The 22,363-nt window shown below is 47.5% G+C and overlaps 1 protein-coding gene and 1 long non-coding RNA gene across 3 annotated transcripts in view; one reads left to right on the top strand and one right to left on the bottom strand.

Annotated features, from left to right (window-relative positions):
- The window catches only part of ETS1 (ETS proto-oncogene 1, transcription factor), a 121,953-nt gene that overhangs the window by 1,056 nt on the left and 98,534 nt on the right, over positions 1 to 22,363 (top strand). For both annotated transcript variants that reach the window (XM_045518724.2, XM_045518722.2), the window contains exon 2: positions 11,822 to 11,904. In XM_045518724.2, coding sequence (XP_045374680.1) covers positions 11,836 to 11,904 — 69 coding nt within the window. In that variant the 5' untranslated portion in view covers positions 11,822 to 11,835. The remainder of the gene's footprint in view (positions 1 to 11,821; positions 11,905 to 22,363) is intronic.
- LOC123617655 (uncharacterized) lies at positions 560 to 22,105 on the bottom strand. Its single transcript, XR_012503813.1, has 3 exons — positions 16,064 to 22,105; positions 12,883 to 12,980; positions 560 to 10,466 (listed from the first exon to the last, which is right to left on the bottom strand). It is a non-coding gene; the product is annotated as an uncharacterized LOC123617655 (long non-coding RNA).

The raw sequence follows: 22,363 nt of genomic DNA, 5'->3' as shown, positions 1-22,363 counted from the left end.
CAACTGAAAGGAGAGAGATTTGTTAAACAACAGGACATCGAGGTTCTCAAATGGTAACTGTGGCAGCTCCATTTGATTTGTAAAATGCCTGGCACCTTCCTCAGTTGTAGTTGTGGATGGTACCGCCTTCTTTTCCTCTTAAAGAGAAGCCCCTTTGCCTCTGCAGGCGTGGGCTGTGCAGGGAGGGTCCCTGGGCTGCCGCTATCAATGCAGAGTTTCCTCCTTACCTGTTGTTTCTGAATGGAGGGGAGGGAGAGCTAATGAGTTCATGTCTGCAAAGTGCTTTGAAGATGAAAAGACCTTTTCATGTGTTCAGCATTGTAGTTATTAATATTAATATTTGAAGAAGCATGCTGCTTCTAATTGTAAATCAACAACTTCCATCCTTGCCAACTCAGTAGTAAAAAAACAAACAGTGGCGGCAGCCACGCAGCCTCTTCCGTCCTGGTTCCGCCGCTGAGGATGTGGGAAGCCGAGTCTGATTACAGAGAGGGCACCTTCGCCTTAGCGGCTCCTCGCCCCGAGGTGCTATTTAGCCAGGTACCGGGAGGTCCGAGAGGAGAGCCTGGGGGAGGGTGGGGAACAGGGTGGAACCCCTCCACATCTAGTCGTCTGTGACCTTGGAAAACCAGTTGAGGGCATGGATCTGGGCCAACTGCCTGATGATAGTGGAGTTCAAAGGCGAGTACGGTCACAGCTGGCACCAACACTGGCTCCGGAGCGGACGTGTGCCTGGGGCTACCAGGCACGGCTTTGTAACTGAGAACAAGTTATCCGACACGACTGTGCCTTCCAGTCTTCATCCCTAAAATGCACATGATGATTTGTGCCCCACCCACTTCCCCAAGTGAGAGAATGGAAGTAAAGAGCATAGAGCTTTGGAGACTAAGAATGGTGCCCGTAAGCTTGCGGGACAGTCTGGAGTCATGTTGTAACAAATCGGGTGTGTGGGTGCAGGTGCCCCGGGAGGGCGAGTCCGAAGGAAAGCAAACGCTGGGGAGACCAAGAGTCGGCACCGCCGTCTCCCTAGTTGATTCCTCAACGTGCTGCCTGATTTCTTACTGAGAATTCAAATTCTGCTGAACCTCAGGGTTTCATTGATTGGTGAACAGATCCATTTTCCACAGCAACTCCTTCCCTAATGACCACTCAGAAGGGAGCTGGGGGGTCCTTTCTGCCGCCCTCCCTCCCTCCTCCTCTTCTTCTTTCCCCTCCTTCTGTCTCTCCCCTTTATGGAAATCAAATGTATTTAGTAGTTCCCCAAAATAAATGTGGTGGGCAGCAGTTTAGCGGCATTTGAGGCGAATCCTGTGAGCTCCTTCCATCCTGGGCCAAGTTAGATATGAAGGCAACTTATTTCCTCCCCTTTCATCCCGTTGGTTCCTGCTCTACTGACAATGTAGCTTTAGGGAACTCAGCCTTCTATCTAGATGAGTCTCTGGATATAACACCTGGTCCCCTCCACGTCAGCCAAGGACGGATAATAATCCCTCACGTTTATCGAGCCCCTGGCTGTTCTGGGACCCTTGGCAGGTGCCTTGCAAGGGCCACTTCTTTAACCTGCAACGAAGCCCTTGCGGTGGGCGCTCTTGTTAACCCCATGGAACAGATGAGGACTCGAGGGTTGGTGCTATGACTGACCTGGTTGGTGGTGGGACCTGAGGATAACGCACGGAATGTGAGTCCAGAGCTTGTGGCTGGAGTAGCATCTCATAGGAACCTTAGCAGCGTGGAGGCACTTCCACAAATTGAGGCTACATTTTTCATCGTAGACCAGTGGTTTGCTTATCTGGGAGAACACTGTGGCTTAGGTCTATTTTCCAAAGGGGAATTTGCAGATTAATTACTTATTGTTAGGAAGATACTGACTCTGAAGGAAGACGACAAGGTCTAGTTGACAAGAGCAGTAAGTCTATCTCTCAGTCCCTCTGGTGACAAATGTTGATTGAACTTTTCCTCTGTGACCAGCCTTGTGTTGGGTGACAGATCCAGAAGGAGCAATATACAAGTTTCATTTAAAAAAAATCAACGTCATTTATTTTAGGAAGCATGATTTTACCTGAAAAGAGATTAAAATAAAAGGTAACTTAATTGTGACGTGATGTGACACAGTGTATGACCGGCTTGGGAGTTCAGATGGGGGGAAAGTGGCTTCTAGAGCAGTGAGGGAAGGATGGTTGCGATCAGTTTTGTTTCTCAGAGGAGAGGGTAGACTTGATGCGCCTGCTGACCAAGTGCTGGCTGCATCCAGAACTTGGAGGGGACATTTGGGACAGTACTTACTAGAAGAAAGTCAAGCAGTAACTTTTAGCGACGATGTCAAGAAATTATTCTCAATGGGGAAACACCATGTATCAGTTCTCAAGAGCTGTGCTAAAGTAGAAACCCCTCCAGGATTTTAATCTTTTCAGCATTTTATAAATGTATTAGCTTTTCATTTTGAAATAATCCTAGGTGCTTAAAAAATTGCAAAACATCGTATGAAGAGTTCCCAAAAGATTGAAATAGTTTTAAATTGTGAGAAATAGAATGCAAATTACTCTCCTTAAGCATCTTTTGGTGCCTCCGGAGATCCTCAGGCCAGAAGGATTCCTGTCGGTGGGGGAAGAGCAGCGATGCCAGTTTCTTGACATTAGAGGTGAAATACCTCAAACCCTGGCTTCCTAGGAAAGGCAAGAAGCCAGTCAGACGCAGCCATCAGCCGGCATGTGGCTTGAGAGGGAGGGCTTCCTCCCTGGCCTGACTGGTACTGCAGCTAAGAGAAAAATCATATTTCTGCTCATCAGAAGACATCTTCTTGTCTGTTCCTTGGTGGGCTCTGCCTTCTCAACACTGCAGAATTTAACCAAGTGAGCCCAGACACTGCCTTGCGACTGGAATGGGGTCCAGCACCATCAGCAACACTGAGATTCTGGTAGAAATGCAGGCAGAGCCCCAGCCCTGCTGGGTCAGGCTCTGCTGTAACGTGGCTTCCAGGTAATCCCTGTGCAAACCAGTCTGGGAAGCACGGTTCTAAAGCAAAAGCAAAAGCAAGAGAGAATTTTTTTTTTTAAACAGACAACCCAAAACTCACAATATTTTCCGTAGCTGCTTACTACTTCCTTATATTTATATCTGGTTGCCAAAGTATTATTCCACACCAGGGTCACATTTATATCAGAAAGATAACTGGTTTAACTCAGGAAGCTGTGGTATTTTCGCGTCTCTGCCATGCAGTCTCTCAGTCAGTTGCTTTGCCACTGTAAGAAAACTGCTTACTGCTTGGTTTGATGCATAACAATGGTACAAGCAGACCACCTTTCAACAGAAAGTGTGGCTCTTTTTGCCTGTGAAGTTCTTGGCTAAGGCTACTCAACCTATGTACAATTATGGAAGGGAATCCTTTTTTGACTATTTAAATGCAAGTCTTTTAGCAAAAGAGAGAAGGTTATAGGCCATCTGGGTTCTGACTCTAATAGCTGAATAAATAAAGTCTGCCACCTAGGGCAATAAAAATAATAATTAATAAAACTCACTATTACTGTTTATTAGTAAATGCTTACTAATGCCAACACTGTGATAAAACAGCACAAATAATAGCCATTATTTATTGACCATTGTGTCATGTGTGAAAGCAATCTGCTAGGCACTTTTATTTTATATACCCTTCCTCAATCATCCTGAAAGTGTCGGCATTGTTGTCTCCATTTTATGGCTGAGGAAACTGTGAGGTTAAGAAATCTGCCCATGACCCACCCACACGTTCAGTGAGGAGCTTCCGGGCACCCATCGTCTGTCAGTCCGAGCTGCTTATCACCCGGCTAAACACTTACCCTCTCTGGGCTCAGTTCATTCAAATTAAAAAATGGGCAGATTGGATGAGATTTTTTTTCCAACTCCAACATTCATGGAATTTATAAACTCCCTCTCTCTATAAGAATGCCAGGAAGCTGTTTGGCATTATGCTGAGAAATGTGAACCCTAGAAAGTGGGCAATGCACTGAATGAAACTCCACCGAGAGGAATCACAATCAGACATAGTCCAAGAAATTGCTTGCTGGATTTGGGAGACTTAAGGCAGCCGCCGTCCTTTAGATCAGTTTTAAAGGGGCATTATGAAAACTCCCCTGTCCCCATTCACGGTTCTCTCAAGATCTGTCTCTGTATTTATGGCATCTCTCAATTTTGCTGAGAGCTTCTTAAAAGCCAGAACCGTATCTAAATTCTAGATTAGATCTGACATGACTCCACAAGCTGTGAGTTGAAAAGGAATTATTTAAACTTGTAGGCTCCTTTGGGATTTCTTTGGCAGCCACCACTGGGTTAGGGTTGACAGTTCCAGCTTGCAGCTAGATCTTCTTTGGGTCTGACTTGGTCTCATGTACCATGACCTCTGCTATGGTTGTCCTTGTGAAGCCAGGATGCTTAACATCATTCCTCTAGCTCACTCTTTTGTTTGTTTGTTTGTTTCTAGTTTCTTGGTAAAAAAAACCACCCCAGTTTTTGATTCAGGCGCCTACTATGTTCACAGCCTTGCAGTACATCTGAAGGACACCTGTGGTTATTTGCTGAATTTCATGATTAAACAGAGGGTCTGAGGAACAACATTTAAAGACAAGGCTGTGATCACTTTTTACTGTAAAACAGCTTATTGCTTGGATGTTACCTTTAGTCGCCCAGGGGATGTTCCCACACTTGAGAAAGCAGAGCGTTAGTTTCTAAACATTTTCAGAGACTAGGATCGGCATTGTGCTTGTGAAATATAAACTGGACGTATGAGCACAGGCAGGTTTAAAGGGTAAAAAGAGGCAACACCATTTGGCCCACCGCTGACAGTGCGTGACTCCAGCAGTGTGATGACGAGGGCTTTGGTTCTGTGAGGTGGAGACATGAAACAGGCTATGAGGCACGCCGTAGCCCTTGACTGTTCTGATTCAGGAGGCCAAAATCATCTTGTATTCTCTCTCTCTTCAGGGAGACGTTAGCGAGCGAGTCCTTGAGGAAAGGCGAAACACTATACTCTGGCGGCGTTACAATACCAAGAGTCCATTTTTAGTGTTCCAAGAAAAACTAGCTGAGCTTTACCAATTCATACAGAACCTGAAAGTGTTACCCGTCACTAGGAGATGAAGCTGTTTAGAGAAATAGGAGATGGATATGAGTCATTCTCAAGCTTCTATTCAAGTCAGAGTTGGGGGACTAGTTAGCAGTGAAGGTGAGGAGAAACCAGACTAACGTGTCCACTCAGCTGCGAGTCAACTCTTTGTGAGCTTAGTGCGTGAGTCGGTAGATTCAGTGTAAGATGCAGAAGCCGACAGCACAGGAATCAGAACACGGTTTTGGGTCAGGGCTGACTCTTTAGAATAAGAAGGAATGTTTGCTCCTGCAATGTGGGAATCTTCAGTCAAGAAAATGAGGTTCTTACAGAGTTAGGAGTGAGAGAAACCATCTTCAATTATTCTTATCGATTTCTTTTCTGCTTATGGTAACCACAAAGTTTCCACAGGGGACTGAGGATTGTTCAGCTAACAAAATGGGCTTTAGCTGGCGTTGTTGGAGAACTGGACTCAGTGGCTTTTGCTACTTTGCATGATCAGGGGGGAGAGCCACTCAAATGACTTGGAAAATGCAAATGGACCACTCATGAGAAGCGGGGAGAAAATAACGGGAGACAATAGATTCATCCGTCGGGTATGGCCATTAGTTCAGAGGAAAATATCCGGCTTGCAGTTAAGATGAGAGAAGTCTCACCTGAGTGTTGCATGTGGACACATGGCATCACAAGGGAGGGTTCTTTTTTTTTTTTTTTTTTTTGTCGCAGAGAGATCTTCACTCTCTTGGCTGGATATACTCAGGCACTGAGACGTAACTCCTGCACAGACTAACTCTGTCCACGTGCAGGTCCTTGCTTCCTTTAGTCAACAAGAGTGCTGCACACCTACCACGTACCAGCTGAAACAGACGCAGACGCAGGGGGCGCCGTGAGCTTCCGTAGGTACCTTGTGAGAGGGAATCCCATGGAAGGTCGAGGATGTCCGTCTCACTGTTGAGAAGCTTTCGGGAAATCTCCCTGAGAAAGGCAACATTCAGTCTGAGTCTTTAAAAACCGACTGACACGGCGTTCAGAAGGAAGAAATTCAAACTCTTTCCCTTGCACATGAAAGATGTTGCCTCGGTGACGTGGGGGACAGTATTGTCTTTGGTTTGGCAAAGGCGCTGTCATTTGGGGCAAGTGTCCTTTAAATGGCCTATTGGAAGCCAAATTCTTTTTCTCCTGTGGTCCAGGCCAAAAGGGTATCCTTTGAATATAAATTTATGGGAATCCTAAATTGTTGCTAGTAATGTTAATTGCAAATCTATTTAAATTATGCATAGCTTTCAAAGAGAAAAAAATAGGCAAACACTGCATCATCTGTATTTTCTGTGACAGCTTTATTGCACTTTTGGATTCCCCATGTGCAGTCTTCATACCCAGGATGTGTTATGGCCATAATTCCTGCTCTATGAGGCTAACATGAAGACTGGAGGGCAAGGTCAAATTTAAATCACAATGGCTTTGTTGGTGGCGCTATAATTTTGGCTTCTCTGTTATGGAATGCAGTTTGTCAAATATGTATTCACACACAGAATATACACAGTACTCATTCTTTGTCCCCCAAATACCACTTTAAGGCTTGAAAATATTTTTAGGAACTTTTTGATAATGACAAGGAATTGGGGACAAATTAATTTTACCATAACAAGAGGCTCATGATGAAAAAGTGTGACGAATACGTACAGTAGAGCTCTCCGTAGCTGTTATAGTCTGGGATGCAGAGCTGCACTGATTTGACATAGAAAAATCTCCACAGCTTTATGCCAAATGTCAATGAAAAAAGCAGATCGCAAAACAGCATGTAGAGAAACACGTGAAGGTAAAATTTTGGTCACGTGTATACGTTACATCTGTATTTCTACAGACATGTTAAAAAGTACTCAGCAGAGTGTTGAGCAAAGTATTAGAGCAGGTGTCTCCAGACGGTAGAATGTCGGGTGGTTTTGACATTCATTTTAGACTTCTCTGGGTTTTTATGGGAATTCTTTCAATAAATTTGTATTTTTTTGCAAGAACAATTATTTTCAAAAGAAAAATGTCTTGAAATGTAGTTTATGAGCTACTTACCCAAAGGCATAGTCTTTCTTTGACGAGCACATAACCCTGAAGAAAAACCCTTCGGTGACGTCACTGTTGTCACCTAGAAGTGCAGCCAAGGGGTGCAGAGCTGATGGGAACTGATTCAGTGCTCGCCGAGTGTCGTCTCTCTGAGGTTCCCTGCTCTTCTGCGGCCTTGGCCTGAAACACCTCTCCGAGGCCCCAGCCTCCCCTCCTCCTGTGTGTCACCCAGCCTGCCCCTGAGGAAGGGTGGGCCGGAGGGACAGCCTGCAGACCCTGGCCGGGTACTGGGTTTTTGGACGGTGGGAATCTCCAAATCTCCCTGCTTTATGAAGCACAGAGCTCGTCCCAGAGCCCCACAGAAAACCAGTTCCAAAGCGTGTTATTGGATGCGAGACACCCACGTCAGCCAGATTGCCACCCATTGGTCCTCCGCACAGGTTGCCCATTTTTATCCCCAAAGTCCAGGATGGAGAGGACTGCCAGGAGAAGTGGCTGGTGAGCTGGAGTCGGGTCTCAGCTTGGCCTGAGTCTTTCTCTGCTTCTGTTCAAAAAAGGGACTGAAGAGAGTTTTAATTTTTAAAGTTTTAATTTTATTTTTTATTAAACATTTATTTTACTTAAAAGATTTATTTAAAATATATTTTATTTAAAACCTTTTATTTAAAAAACTAAAATTTTAAAGCTGTATGTTAGTGCTTGCATAAGCTTTCTAACTTACACGCCCGCATTCAGCAATGATTCAGTGCCAGCCACCCAGCAACTCTGCGCTCGGAGCTAGGGATTCAGACTGAAGAAACAGACTAACCCTTGCCCTTGAGGGAGTTAAATTCCAGTGTGTGTGTGGCGGTTGGGTCGGGTACACAAGGAAGCAGCAGCTAAGTGTCTGAGCTGGGAGGGGGACGCTGCTGTTTACAGAGGGTGGTGGAAACTTTCTTGATGAGGGACATTAAAGGGCTGGTGAATAAAGGGGAAGGGTTCTCACGGAGAAATGGGTCGTGAACGAACCTATTATTTCAAGTGGTTCTTCATCCAGATGTGCAATCTATTTGGATTCTATGTGTTACAGCCGCTCTCTCACACTTTCAGTCTTGTGAGACCAATTTACTTGTTCATTCATTCATTCATTCACTAATGATAAAAAAAAAAAAGAGTCCTATGACACCCCGTAGTTTGTCTTACAGTCTGGAGATATGAAGACGAAAAAGACACAGTGCTGACCGGCAGATAGCTCAGAGGTCAGCAGGACAGGAGGAGAGAAGCAGGTATTTACACAACAGCGTGTTATGCACAGTGATGGAAGCCCACGGGGGGAGCCAGGGAGGGGACAGCCAGCCCAGGCTGGCGTGAAGGGCACTTCAGGAAGGATTCCTGGTGGCTAAAACTTCTGAGATGTGCCTCAAAGCTTGAGGAGGAGGGGTTAGTCAGTTCTGAGGAGCAGGAGGGTGACCGGGCATTTCCATCAGGGGGGATCACCGGGCGGGAGCAGGGATGTGAGAAATAGCACCAGATGCTTGAGAAAACAACAGAGCTGCCTGCTAGAGGAGTGGAGAGGACTGTGGCCGTGGGGAGGGCCATGGAGGCCAGGGCAGACCACGGCCCGCAGCCCAGCGGCCTCCTGAGCACAAAGTCACTTTAGACACAATTCCGCCGATGCCCCGGCGTTGCTGGTCCCATGCAAGGGGAGGAACTCTGCTCTTCGCTGACTCTGTTACTGAGTGTTCAAGTCATTTCTGCATTCAGACAAGCCTGTGGATGCTTCTAGGCGGGGGAGTAAATCTTAAATCACACAGTTGTTTTGTGTTTAGGCAATAAACATTTTTAATGCCAGGACAAAAAAGCTGCTCCCCCCGATTGTCCAAATAGCTGTCATGTGGGAGGGAATTCTCCTTGGCCAACAAGTCAAAAAAATTTTTTACCCTTTTGCTTTTTCTGAAAGGGTTTACGTCTACAGCAGCTGTTCTGTGTCACGATCTACAAGTGGAAACAGGGCGGGTTCTTTTTTTCTTTCTCCAAAAAGTAATGAAGCAGTCATCCATTTCTGCCCCAGAGTTATTTCCTGAGATGAGCGCCCTGGAGAGCTCTGGTGACTCCCTCTTTCCAGCTTCCTCCCTGGGCAAAGGGCTTTTCCCCAAGGGAAGCGTCAGTCGCAGCTCACAAAGCTTCTTGAATCTAGCCCAGCTCAGGATGCCCCTGTGGGGCCGCAGATTTCCTCGCTCACTCTGTCCAGAGAGAAAACACATTTTCCCTGAACCCGTTCCCCAGCTGCGGTGCCTTTGAGCTGAACTCCAGGACCAGGCTGCCCATTCCAAAAGTGCTTTCTTTCACAGATATACAAGTCAAACAGGAATTCAGAAGGGTCCAGGTCTTCTGCTGCTGGTGGGAGGCTAGGGACGTCCATGGGGACAGGTGGTCACACCTCGTCCTGGGCAACCTTCCACAGTGTTCTATTCCCCAAACCTCGGCAGAACTGACTGCTGATTTCCCCCCATGTTGTTGGCAAACTCCTCATCACATGATATTATAGTTACACGGGAGCCTGTCTTCTCCCACTGCCTGAAGATGCAGACTGTCTCTCTCCGCTTTGTCCTGAGTCTGACAGGATGTGAAGTCCACGTGGTCCAGGGTCTCGGTTAAGCTGTGTGTCTCCAGCCCGCAGAACAGTGCCTGAACCAGAGCAGGCACCCAGTAATTAGTGACTGAACGAGTAACAAAGTCCTGGCAAAGGAAGCCATCAGTGTGCTTGTTGAATAAATGATTGAGGTCTGTGATGACTCAGGGGTCCTGGGGGCTTTTTGGAGGAAATCAGGGGGCTGGCTGATTCTCGCAAAGCTGTGCTTCCCACACCTGGACAATTCCCAAAGGGCTGGGTGGCCCTGCGGGGCCCTGGAGGGGGTGAGCAACTTTTCCCTGAGGAATCTGCTCCTGGTCGGGCCATTCTCACTGTGACACAATCGATGCCATCAGTGTTGTAGATCTCATCTCTGAAGCAGGGGTGTGTGGGTCGGTGATGATTCTTGAGGACTTTAAAACTTTAAAAATCAGAAAGGCTTCGGTAGGAGGGAGCCTGGCGCCCACGGCCGTGACCTGCACGGCATCCGGGCCGTGTCCAGGCTGGCCTGCTGTGGGCGCCCTTTTCTTGCTCAGTGCCCGGCGCCCAGCGCACAGTCTGATGCGTTCTTCAGAAGCAAACACTGAACAGGTGACCACGGCTACGGGCGTGGATGGTGTCCTTGGACTAGGGTCCTCTGGCCTCTTCCCACTCTTCAGCTCTGCCCCCGGGGAGGTCTTCCTGGGGTCCTTTTCCAACGATGGGGAGCAATTTCCTGAAAAACTAGAGAAGAAAATCTTCATTAACAGAGCCTAGTTACTTTACGCTTTTAAAATTCACGTTATTTTGGCTGCGTTTTACTTTGGGGAGAAAAGACATCATAAAAAGGTAACTTAGTTAAAAACCATAAGCTCGTTTCTGGGCGAGGTTAAGTCTTCAGGAGATCTTTAACTTGCTTCTCTCACCTGTATGATCTTAATCGCTCTGTGACGGTAGCCCTCACTCAGTATCATTTCATATTGTGGAATTTGTTTAACTATGTCGTTTAAATACCTTTCATATGAAAGAAGGCACGCTCATTGGCTGTCAGGCTGTGCCAAGAAGGTGAACGAAGTTACAGATTGAACGTAAGACAAATAATATTCTTTATAGTTCTTGAATTGGGGTTGGGGGCCTTAATTGTTGGCAAAAATATAGGGATAGGACAGACAGATACAAACTGGAAAGTGGTTAAATTGAAATGAAAATGTCACTCCCTAACAGTAGACGCTTGGCCTCTGAGTGAGAGATACACGTAGGAATTCAACCCTCTGCATCCTTCAAGGAAGACTTTTTTCAGTGTGTAACTGCACAATATTGAATTTATGAAAATGTGTGAACTCTTGTACCTTAGCGAGCATTTGGATCAACAGGCGTGTTTGATATAGAAATGATTTTCCTGATGACCGGCAGCTCGCTGGAAAATCCCTTCAGCCAGAATATTCTTTAAGTGTTGTGGTCACTCAGACTTTGAATGGAAATACTAGCTCTCAACAAGTCATTTAAGAGCTCATCTCCTTTTTTCAAGATAAAAAAAAATGTTCCCTTCCTCCCCCAGCTCCCCGCCGCCCTGCCTCTCCAGGGCTTCTGTCTGTGTCTCTGTGTCTCGGGGTTCTGGTGGACATGCCTCCTTGGGAGAGGCTTTCCACCCTCTTCTCTCCAGTCCTTTCTCTGCTTGTTGCTTCATCAGTTAACGCCTGCCACACTGCGCTGTGAGGGCCTGCTCCCTGCCAGGCCTGGTTGGGACACAGGGAGGGTGATATATGGATGGATGGGAAAGTCACTAAAAGACACATGAGACCCGTTCCTGCCCAGAAGCCCCATAAAGGGTCCTTTTGTGGACTCTGACTGCTGATTGTCACAGCACACGCCACCATCCACGCTACTTCGAACTCAAGGGACTGGCTTGGCCTGGGGGCTGCCTTCCTCTCTGTGTGCCGGAGGCTGGCCACTTGGTTTTTCTAAGTTTTAATTTCCTTCTCTTTAACACAAAGAGGTGAGCTCCATGTCCCTAAGGAGGCCCGATCTGAGCCCGCCTTTGGTTCCCAGTCCAAGCACGGGGGCGCCCAGTGGCTCAGCGAACGTTGTCTCCCGCGCAGGTGCTGAGGGCGCGATGAGCTACTTTGTGGATTCTGCTGTGAGCGGCCCTGCCCCTGGCTCAGCGGGGAGACCTGCCGTGCTGGTAAGTGGGACACCCCCTTCCCCACCCTCCTCCTCACCCCTCCTCCGCCCTGTGCCTGCTTTCTGATCTCTCCTAGGCAGAGGAAGCCAGGGACCCAACCCCACCGCCGGAGTCAGCTTTGAATCTTTTGGAGGGGCTACACTGTGAGATTATCTGTCTTTTTATCACTATATAAAGTAAAAAAAAAAAAAAATCCGGGACTGATGGATTTGCTGAGAAAGATTTTTTAGTACCTTTGTGCTGTAGAGACTATGACTCAAACATGAGTAACGGTTAAAGCCAGGTGATTTTTCACAGTTCAGTTCATTTGGTGAAGATTTTTCACATGCTGAGGTACCTCGGGTCTATTCTCAGCATAATTTAACTTTCTCATACACAAAAGCTAAAAAACACAAGCTTTCTCATCACAGAATCTGAAACTGGAAATAAAATGTGACAAGTTGATTGGAAAAGTTCCTGAATCTTAGAATAAGAGAGGCAAAATGACTTGAAAATAGGGCTAGATAAATTTTCTTGCTCCTAGAGGAGAAGGCTCTCAGCCAAGCTCTGTGCTGATCAGTAGAAATATTTAGCCGAATATCTTATAAATTTACTGTGTGAAACATCCCATAATGCTATTACTGATCAATTCTTTTAATATTAGCTGATGAATCACTGACTACTGATTCTACATTCTGTATGTTTTTCTATAAAGGCAGCCATCATACACGTTGGGCTCTTTTTACTCACCCTGGAAATGGGCAGATAAGATTATTGTTAACCCCTCCAAGTGCATTTATGTGTCCAAATAGACACCAGTCGACCAGAGCTCTTTTCTGACGCAGGGTTTGTCCAGTCTGTGGTTCTACAGAATTCTTAACACGGGTACCCTTCAGTCTGCCGTGACCTCACACTGTAATTGTGTATCCAAAGATCTGCTGTGTTTGAAAATTATTTTCTGTAGTATTGAAAAAATAATTATTTAAAAAGACACCTTACGTTCCAGGGCTGATGAACACACTGCTCTTCACTGGCTGTCCTGTGACACATGTTTCTTCTTTTTTAAGTGGCTTCTGTTTTCATATAAACACTATTCACTGCATTTAAAAAAATTAGAAAATATTTAGATTACAATTTACATCAAAATATGTTTATCTCTGTCACACACACACACACACACACAAGCCCAGATAAAGAGTCACTCCGTTCTCCTTTGTAGGAACTGCCAAGAGACTTCACTTTAAGGTCCACTGGGCCAGAAACGTTGCCAGGGAAAGGGTCCTTCTGCTTCTCGCATAGGGGTTAGCCTCTAAGGTCAGCGTAAATTATAGTACTTTTTTCTTAAAAGTCATATTGTAACGATTTCTTAAAATAAATAAGGATATTGTGATTTCAGGGCAAAACGTGTCATTGACTTGGCAAAGTAGATTTCAAAGCCAGCCCATGTTAATTCTCTTTGCCAGTATTGTAATCAAATTAAATAAAATTAATAACTTGTCTAAAAAAGCAATGCTGTAAAAATTTATATTTTATTTTATTTTAGGCACAGAAATAAATTTTATTACAAGTATACAAGTTGCAAGTACAATATTAAGTTGTTCTAGATGAGGCATCTGGAAATTGTATGAGATTAAGAAAACTAAAGAACAGCTCTAAGTATGTGTTTTCAACTTAAAGACCCCACCCTCAACTGAACGCACTGGATATTTTTAATGCATTTTGAATGGTTTCCCCTGGTTTCAAAACAAAGAACCTGTTCACCCCACCCACAGCAGCCAGAGCTGAAAAACATTATCAACATTTTGGGTCCTTATCACTGTGATGTTTCAGAGCTGCTTGGATAAAAGCAGAAGGTTGCACAGGAGCACTGCTAAGTTACTGTTCCAGCACTTTCGTTAATAACTTCTCTCTGGGCCTCAGTTTCTCTGTCCCTGGAACTGGTCAGATAAACTTTCAGAACCACAGAGCAAGCAGAAACGTCTTTTGACTGCTTCTTCTTCTTTAATAAAAGTAGATAGATATATAAGATTGATGAGTACAAACTCAAGTTCAATGAAACAGCCCCTAGAGACAATCTCCAGCTTGAAGCTGGGCTGCAATAAACGGTCAAAGAATTTGTAAATTGTCTACAGACGATAACCTTGGGGATATCGGTGCGCGAGAAACTAGCAAATCTCACACTCCATCCCGATCTAAGATTTCACGGAGGAGCGAGCACAGCTTCCTTAACTAACCCAGGCACCTGGATCTTCTCGGCTCCCTTGGAGCCTGCTAGCCTAGGGCTCAGCCAGTGGTGCTTCACGCAGCAATCCAAGTCCTCCTGCCTGGTGCCCTGGTCTCAGAGTTACGCAGCCTGGGCCACCAGCTAAGTGACACTACCCCAGGGATGGGAAGTTTGAGGGTGAGAGGGAAAACCGTAAGAACAGTGGTTTTTTTAATCCCAGGGTGATCTCGCCCCCAGGGGACATCTGGTGGTATTTTTGGTTGCCAAAACGTGGGGAGTGGGGATGCTACACCCAGAAGGTAGGAACCAGGGATGCAGCTAAGCACCCTGTACGACACAAGGATTGTCCAGCCTCAGATGTCAGCAGCGCCCAGGCTGAGAAGCCCTGCCCTGGATCAGCCGCCAGATCAGATCTGAAGGCGGAGAGGTACTATGTGTACAGACTGGTCTAAGCTGTTCTTTGTTACGTGTAAATGACCTCTTTTAGGAAGTCTTAAAAAAAGGAAAACAAAGTGAGGCCATATTCCTGTTATGAGGGGTTCTGCTGAGCAGGCTGCTTTCGTTGTCCAGGAAATAATCTTCTAAATCAGGAGACGAATGTTTTCTAGGCCCTGAAGACTGCTGAGTCTCAGATTCCTTATTTGTGAGTTAGAGGTGGTGTCGGCGTGATCCGATCGTTGGCTGTACCCGGGGAAGGCTGACAATACTCACGGTGACAGTTGTAAAATTCCTCCCACCCATGGGAGTCGGGGAGGGGGCTGACCATTTTCCACAGAACTCACATTATCTGCCCCAGGGTCCCTTTGTCAAAAACAACATGTGCTATCCCCGTTGGAAGGCCAGCCTCTCAGGGGACCACCGCGAGCAAAGTGATGTCACGGCAGCTGGGGAGGTGCGGGAGCGGCGCTCCCGGGAGCTGTCCGGTGCTGCGTGGGAGGGGGCGGCGTCTGCAGGTGCTTGTGTGGGTTGTGTGTCAGGGACCTTTTCATCCAAGGGGAGGAAGTGCTCCTTCCTGTTGTGCCACCTCAGCAAGCCCACTCTGAGCCCTGGAAGTTCCTGGCGGCCCTGACCCTCTCCTACGTCATCCTCTGCTGCATGTCCCCGGCTCGCTGGGCTGGGGGAGGGCAGGAATGGGGCGGATGCGCCACTCCTAGTTTTGACCAAACATGTCCTGGTCCTTGGCTACCTCGCAGACAAGGAAGATGTGGAGGAGGTCCTTGGGGATGGAGGGACCCTGGGCCAGGCTTGGAAAGCACCCTGAACGGTGGGAAGGAACAGCATGACTGCCCACTCGCCTCCTCTCAGAGCTCAGGCCTGTGGGGATGCAGCGATAAGCCAGGCAAGAGTGCCTGCCCAGACTGCCGGCCCATGTGGAAGGCGCCCAGTCTTTGGTCCTGGGCCTGGTGGCTGTGGGACAGAGTCCTGTCAATCACCATGGACAGCACTGAGGCTTTGGAATCAGAAAGACCTGAGTTAAATTCTGGTCTGTTACTCCTCTGCCACGTGAGCTTGGGCAAACTCCATCCTCTGACCCTCAGTGTCCTCATCTGTAAAATGGGCAGAGTGTAACTTACTGTATAAGGTCACTGTGAGGCCAGCCACAAACCTCAGTTAACCCCCTTTCCCCCGTGTTTACCATCTCAGCTCTGTTTTTTTTCTGGACGTTTCAGTTGTGTGGGATGCACACATGGAGGAAGGCGTGGAGAGGATTCCACTGATTGTCCACACAAGGGTGTGGCCAGAACAAGATGGCGCTACTGGGGGAAAGATGGAGACATTCTTACTGACAAACCTCATTGCTTCATTACCACCCTGCACTAGAAATAGCGCCCCTACCACCCGATCAAAGTTCTCCTGTGGGCGGTTTACAACCCCATTGTGTAAACAGACCTGGTTCTCTTATCTTGAGTAATTGCAGTTTAATTGGGCTTCCTTGGGAGGCAATCCCCTGCTTACCCAGTGCTGTTCGCGCTCTCCACCTCCACCCAGCATGCCTTAGGATGTGGCCGCTGGGGCGTCTGCTCTGTCCCTGCACTTGGGAAGTCAGGAAAGGCTTGTGCTTGTTTCTAGGAAGCTCAGCACACGTGCCTCTTCCTTCTGTCTGGGAATCCTGGGAAGCGATGGGTAAGGTCCTCAGTGCTAGAGAAGTAAGAATATCCCCAAAGAAATTTAGAATGTAAATGGAAACTGGAAAAGAAATGGTTTTTTCTTGTTGCCTGCGGTGGTGATGGCTTTGCTCCTGGAGAGACTGCTGGAACATAAGGCTTAAGAAATGATTTACAGCCAAAATTCTTAGTGGTAGTCAGAAAAAGTGAAGGAAAAAAGAGAGATAACGTCTATTTTCTAGCATCTTAGAAAGTGGGGATTTTCTAAAATACTGGCTCCAGTCAGCACGAACTAGAGGATTTCAGAGCCAGACCATAACCTAGAGACCATCTCCCAGCATCAGGAAATTCAGGTGCTAAGAGGTTAAATGAGTTGCCCAAGTTTACAAGCTGGCAAGGGGTGAAGAGTGGTCCAGATCTCCTGGCTCCTGGCTTAGGACATGCCTTGCCATCAAATGCGTCTTGATCATTATTTTTAAAATTTATTTATTTATTTCAGTTGAAGTATGGTCAGTTTACAATGTTGTACCAGTCTGGTGTACAGCATAATGTTTCAATCATACACATACATACATATATTTGTTTTCTTACTCTTTTTCATTATCAGTTACTACAAGATATTGAATATAGTTCCCTGTGCTATACAGCATAAACTTGTTGTTTATCTGTTTTATATACAGTAGTTAGAATCTGCAAATCTCAAACTCCCAATTTATCCTTTCCCACCCTCTTCCCTCTCTGGAAACCATAAGTTTGTTTTCTATGTCTGTGAGTCTTTTTCTGTTTTATAAATAAGTTCATTTGTGTCTTTTTTTTTTTTTTAGATTATACGTATGAGTGAAATCATATGGTATTTTTCTTTCTCTTTTTGGCTTACTTCACTTAGAATGATGATCTCCAGGTGCATCCATGTTGCTGCAAGTGGCATTATTTCATTCTTTTTTATGGCTGAATAGTATTCCATTGTATAAATATACCTCAGCTTCTTTATCCAGTTATCTGTCAATAGACATTTAGGCTGTTTCCATGTCTTGGTTATTGTGAATAGTACTGCTATGAATATTGGGGTGCATGTGTCTTTTAAAATTAGAGTTCTCTTTGGATATATGCCCAGGAGAGGGATTACTGGATCATATGGTAAATCTATTTTTGGTTTTTTAAGGCATCCTGATCATTTTTAAGAAATGTCATGATAGACAGAACTTTATGACAATTCATGCATCCATGTGTTTTATTCATGGTGAATTGACCTTCTCTGGCTTAGAGGAAAAAAACCAGAGCTCCATTTTGTAGACTGCTGAGCAGATCGGAACTCTTGCCCAGTGTTTTCACCACGGGAGGTCCTCCCAACCTCCTGTCAGGAGGCCCTGAGTCAGCCTCACGCCCCATCTCCACACCCCGGGATGGATGCCTGAAGCCGGCGCCCATGGGGTGGCTGGGAGTCCGCAGGCTTCCTGCAGCTGATGGATAACACGTATCTCACCTGGAATCTCTCAGCAGGAGTGTCAGGGCCAGGCGCCCAGGACTGGGGCAGGTCCACTGAGTAAGCTCTTGAGTGGAGGGGGCTGTGGTCTCAGGCTGGTGTGAGGATCTGCAGCGTCTGTCACCCTCCTTCCCCAACCTGGTCTGCTGCCCGAGGGCCAGGGCGTCCCTGGGCGGCCTCTGCTGTGGTCCGCGTGGCCGGGCTGGAGACCAAGCACCGCTTTTCATGGGGAGCAGAATCCGATCTTCCCGCCTCTGCTCTCTGTACTTCAGACTTTTTTCTCTCTCTCTGAAACCTGCAGTGGTCAGGCCTGCCCTTTCGCCAAGGCCCAAGCCCATCAGTCTTATTGTTTTAGAAAGAATTTCCTGGCCTTGAGTCTAAAATTAAACTGCCCTCTGAGAGCTTCCTATTTTGTCTGTTCCTGCCTCTCCGGTGGCTGCACCCCCCTCCCCATCTCTTGGGGTGGGAGCACTGGGGACAGTGGAGGGGGTTCTGCCCCTCAAGGGGACAGGATGCACGTGCCCTTGAAGCGGGTGCACCCCATGTCCTTCTGAGGGTTCTAGAACCGATTGCCCACAAACTTGTCCCCAGCGTTGCCTAAAGCACCTCTTGGTGATGCGTCGGACTGTGAGTGCGGGGCTGCTGGCCGGTCTAGCGTTTTCTCAGGAGGAGGAAGCCCAGACTTGACTGGAGGTCTGCGGAGCTGGTCAGGCAGCGCGGAAGATCAACTGCACTCAACGAGGTGCAAGGTTTGACGATGAGAAATTCCTCGTTCACTGCACACACTTACCTTGAGCACGGGCTGTGTGCGATCCCCGGCCAGTGCGGCACCCTGGCACTTCCAAACTCCGCTGTTCTTGACTGAAAGAGGGACAATGCAGTGGCAGAACGATGGGTGACCAGGGTGTTAGAGAAGAATGAAGACAAACAGTGTGACGGCTTGAATACATTTCCAGGGACCCTCCCCAGCGTGAGTCTAAGTCATGACCACGACAGCCTCTTGTCTCTCCGGGCCTCTCCACACTGGGGGGTTATTTACCAAATGAAAGTTGTCAGTCACAAGGTCAGGAGAAAGAATGTGGACGGCTCAGCAAAAAGGAGACTTGCAGTTGGAAAGGAACTTGGAGATCGCTGGGGCCGACCTCCTCAGGAAGCAGAGGCTTGAGGAGGTTAAGAGACAGGCCGGAGGCCGCGCGGCTCCTGAGGGCCAGAGCAGGGCCTGAACAGGCTTCCTGGCTTCCAGCCTCCCGCCCTCCCCCTGGGGCCTCGGGACATCTAGGCCGCTCCTGGAATGTTCTCCCTGCGGGCGGCGAGCCCCTGTGCCCATCTGGCCGGTGCTAGCTCAGCTCTGCCTCTGGGTGAACACTGAACAGCAAGATCTAGAAATACATATTGTGTCTTGTCTGTTTACAGCCCTGCGCTGGGGCTACACCCGGGGATTCTGAGGTGGGTTCAAGAAAAGGTAGATTGGCTCCCCCAGAGTCTGTGCTCTGAGGAACTCGTACCCGAGGAGGGTAAGGATGGGGGCTGAGAAGCAAACACCTGGACACTGACGGCTGCTTGGCTCCAGACAGAAGTGTAGTGTTCATGTCCTCGCAGACACGCAGATGCCATCTGTTCGTGTTGAAAAAGTACTCCCCTGTCCCCGCTTTGCCGATGGTGGGGGTCTCTGGGGGCACGGGGAGGAGGGCTCCGAGGTTCAGCAGGGCTGGGGGCAGGTGAGAGAGCACAGGGAGAGAGCCGCGTGGCAGGGGTGGGGAGGGAAGACAGGTCCCCGACAGAAGCTTCCAGAAGCGAAGTCCGGTAGACATAACACAGGAGATGGGGCTCTGACTGGAGGAGGGTGGCAGTGGCCTCAAAGCAGAGCTGGCTCCCCATGGGGCAGGGACAAGCGTGTGTCCGTCTCCCTGGTGGTTTCCAGGCTTCAGTGCATCAAGCTGCTTCCTTCTAAGGATGAGAAAGACAAAGCCTTTAGGCAGTGGGCTCGTGTCCGCAGACAGCCTCCCAGCGGACGGGGGTGGCAGAGCCGGGCAAGGGGGCCTGCTCTCCCGAGGTGCCCAGGGACCCAGGCCCTCCAAGGCCGCCCAGACACCGCCCTTTCCTCGGCGGCCACTTGCTATCCAGCCCGCTTCTGAACTCTGCCCTTGGCGTGCAGGGCACCCGACAGGCTCGTGTGTTCCCTCCTGTGTCTTCAACCAGCCGGTCTGTCTTTTTTCCCCTCAGGTCTCCTTCCAGCTCCGGGCAACTTTACAGACCCGTTTTTTTTTTTTTTTTTTTTTTTTTTTCCCAAAATTCAAGTATAAGTGACTTCCAATATCATGTTACTTTCAAATGAACATAGTGGTTCGATATTTTCAGCCATTATAAGAAGATTCCCACAGTAAGTCTTGGACCCTTCTGTCCCCATACAAAGTTACCACGGTGTAACCGACCACGTCCCCATGCTGCGCATCACATCTGCGTGACTCGCTTACTTTATAACTGCTCTTAATCCTCTTCATTGGTTTCACTCCTGCCCCCTGCTCCCCTCCCCTCTGGTAAACACCAGTTTGTTCTCCGTTTTATTTGTGAGTCTGTTTCTGTTTTGTTATGCTTGTTGCTTTGTTTTGTTTCTTAGACTTCACATAGAAGTGGAATCACACAGCATTTGTCTTTGTCTGCCTTATTTCACTTGGCATAATACTCTCTAGGCCCATCCATGTTGTTGCAAGTGGCAGGATTCTGTTCTTTTTTATGGCTGAGTAATATTCCTATGTGTGTGTTCCTCATCTTTATCCATTCATCCATCAGTGGACACTTAGGCTGCTTTTATATCAAGATCATTGTAAAGAATGCTGAAGGGAACACTGGGGTGCATCTATCTTTTTGAATTAGTGTTTTCCTTTTTTTTTCGGTAAGTACCCAGAAATGGAATTGCTGGATGGTGTAGCAGAGCTGTTTCTGATCCTCTCTTTTCATTTTTACTGTCATTTTTCCAGACTCTATACTTTAACTAGACCTTTATGCTTCTATATCTAACTTTATCCTTTCCGGTCTTCTCCCATCCTACAGCCACCTTAGGGACCTCTCCACTGAGTTGCTCTGCCATCACTCTAACAGAACACAACCAAAAGTGAAATTTTCTTCCACCCTCCTTATTTATGGACTTAAATTCACCATTTTTACCATTATTAAAGCCAGCCATCTCAGCATTACTTGGATCCCCCCCCTACTTTCTTTCATCTCCCATCAGTCATAAAATCATGTTGATTCTTCCTTTGACACGCATCTTATATTTCTTGTTTCCTCTTCACCTCTACACTCATAACCCAAATCAGCTCTTTCTTCCTAACTGGACCACAGCTCAGCCCCGTAACTGAGGTGAAGGGCCCATCTGGGGGCAAAGTCTAAGGGCTGTTCCCCAACTCAGGACTCAAGCTAAACACATCTTAAATGCAATATTTTTGAAAATCAAAATTAATGCAAAAATTCTTCTAAGAAATAAAAATCTTAAAGACTGGATCAGGAGTACCGACTTTTTGCCCTTCTGCCTCAGGCTCCAATATGGCCGCAGGGCACTGCTCCTGCCTGTGCCGGCCTCCCCGCCATCTGCTCCCACCCATCCTGGCCTCCTTAGCGCTTCCCAATGACTCTTTCTAGAACACCTTGATTCTCCACGCCACTGCCTCTAGTACAACTGCTAATGCCTTTCTTCTGAAGGCAAGTTCTGGCCTGGTATTCATGGCCCTCCACGCTGTGAACTTACTCTGTTCCTCCAGCTTTGATTCTTACTAATGGCCTCCACTGCCAGCTTTCTCACTGCCGAAGAGCACGCCTTTCCCTCCTGCTCGTCACCACCAAGCAGCAGATTCTGTCTCTAGACCACCCGGCTCAGCCTGTCTTAGTTTCCCTTACACAGTCGTGCAAGCTCCTTTCCCCGTTTTGGTGGGTCTCCTTTTGCTCTCTAGAGCCTTCAGATGTTCTAGGCTGAATCTCCCTTGCCTTTTCAGTTCTCACCTTAATTAATCTGCTTCCTCCAGGAAGTCTTACCTGCTGCCGCCCTCCTCCCCCGTGCACACCAGCACTTAGCCCTGTCACATCCCCCGGCTGTAATATCCTGTTTACTAGTCTGTGTGCTCCTCAGGGTAAAGTTCATTTCTTGCTCATATTGTATTCTTAGCGTCGAACATCATACTTGGCAGAGACTCGTTGCATGATATAGATTTGCTCCATGAATGTCCCTTGTCATAATTCATCTAGCACCTCCTTCCTGAGCGGTTGGGATTAGAGACACACAAGATCCCTGTTGCACAGGTCGAGGAAAAGAGTCTGAAATCGAGGAGACCTCGGTTAGAATTCTCTCTCCATTATTTATTAGCTGTGTGGACTTGGGAAAGTTACTGTCCCTCTTAGTGGCTCAGGTGGTTTTTCTCTGAAGCGGAGATAGAAACACTAATCCTGCGCAGCTATGGTGAGGATTAAACGTGGCCCGCTCTCCACCGTGCTTAGCTCACCAGCTGGCACGGGGTGGTGTGTGGGGCACCTCATCTCAATAATCACCTGGGGGGGAATAAGCGATGCCCCATCAGGTGGTTTCCTTAAACTGTGACTGGGGCTGGGAGGGTTGCTTGCATCTCCTGAGCTCACCTCCAGTTCACCAGCGGCCAGAAAAGGAAGATGTTGACTTGA

The sequence above is a fragment of the Camelus bactrianus genome, chromosome 33, assembly GCF_048773025.1.
Source record: "Camelus bactrianus isolate YW-2024 breed Bactrian camel chromosome 33, ASM4877302v1, whole genome shotgun sequence".
Lineage (NCBI taxonomy): Eukaryota > Metazoa > Chordata > Mammalia > Artiodactyla > Camelidae > Camelus > Camelus bactrianus.
This window is presented reverse-complemented; position numbering and strand designations above follow the sequence as displayed.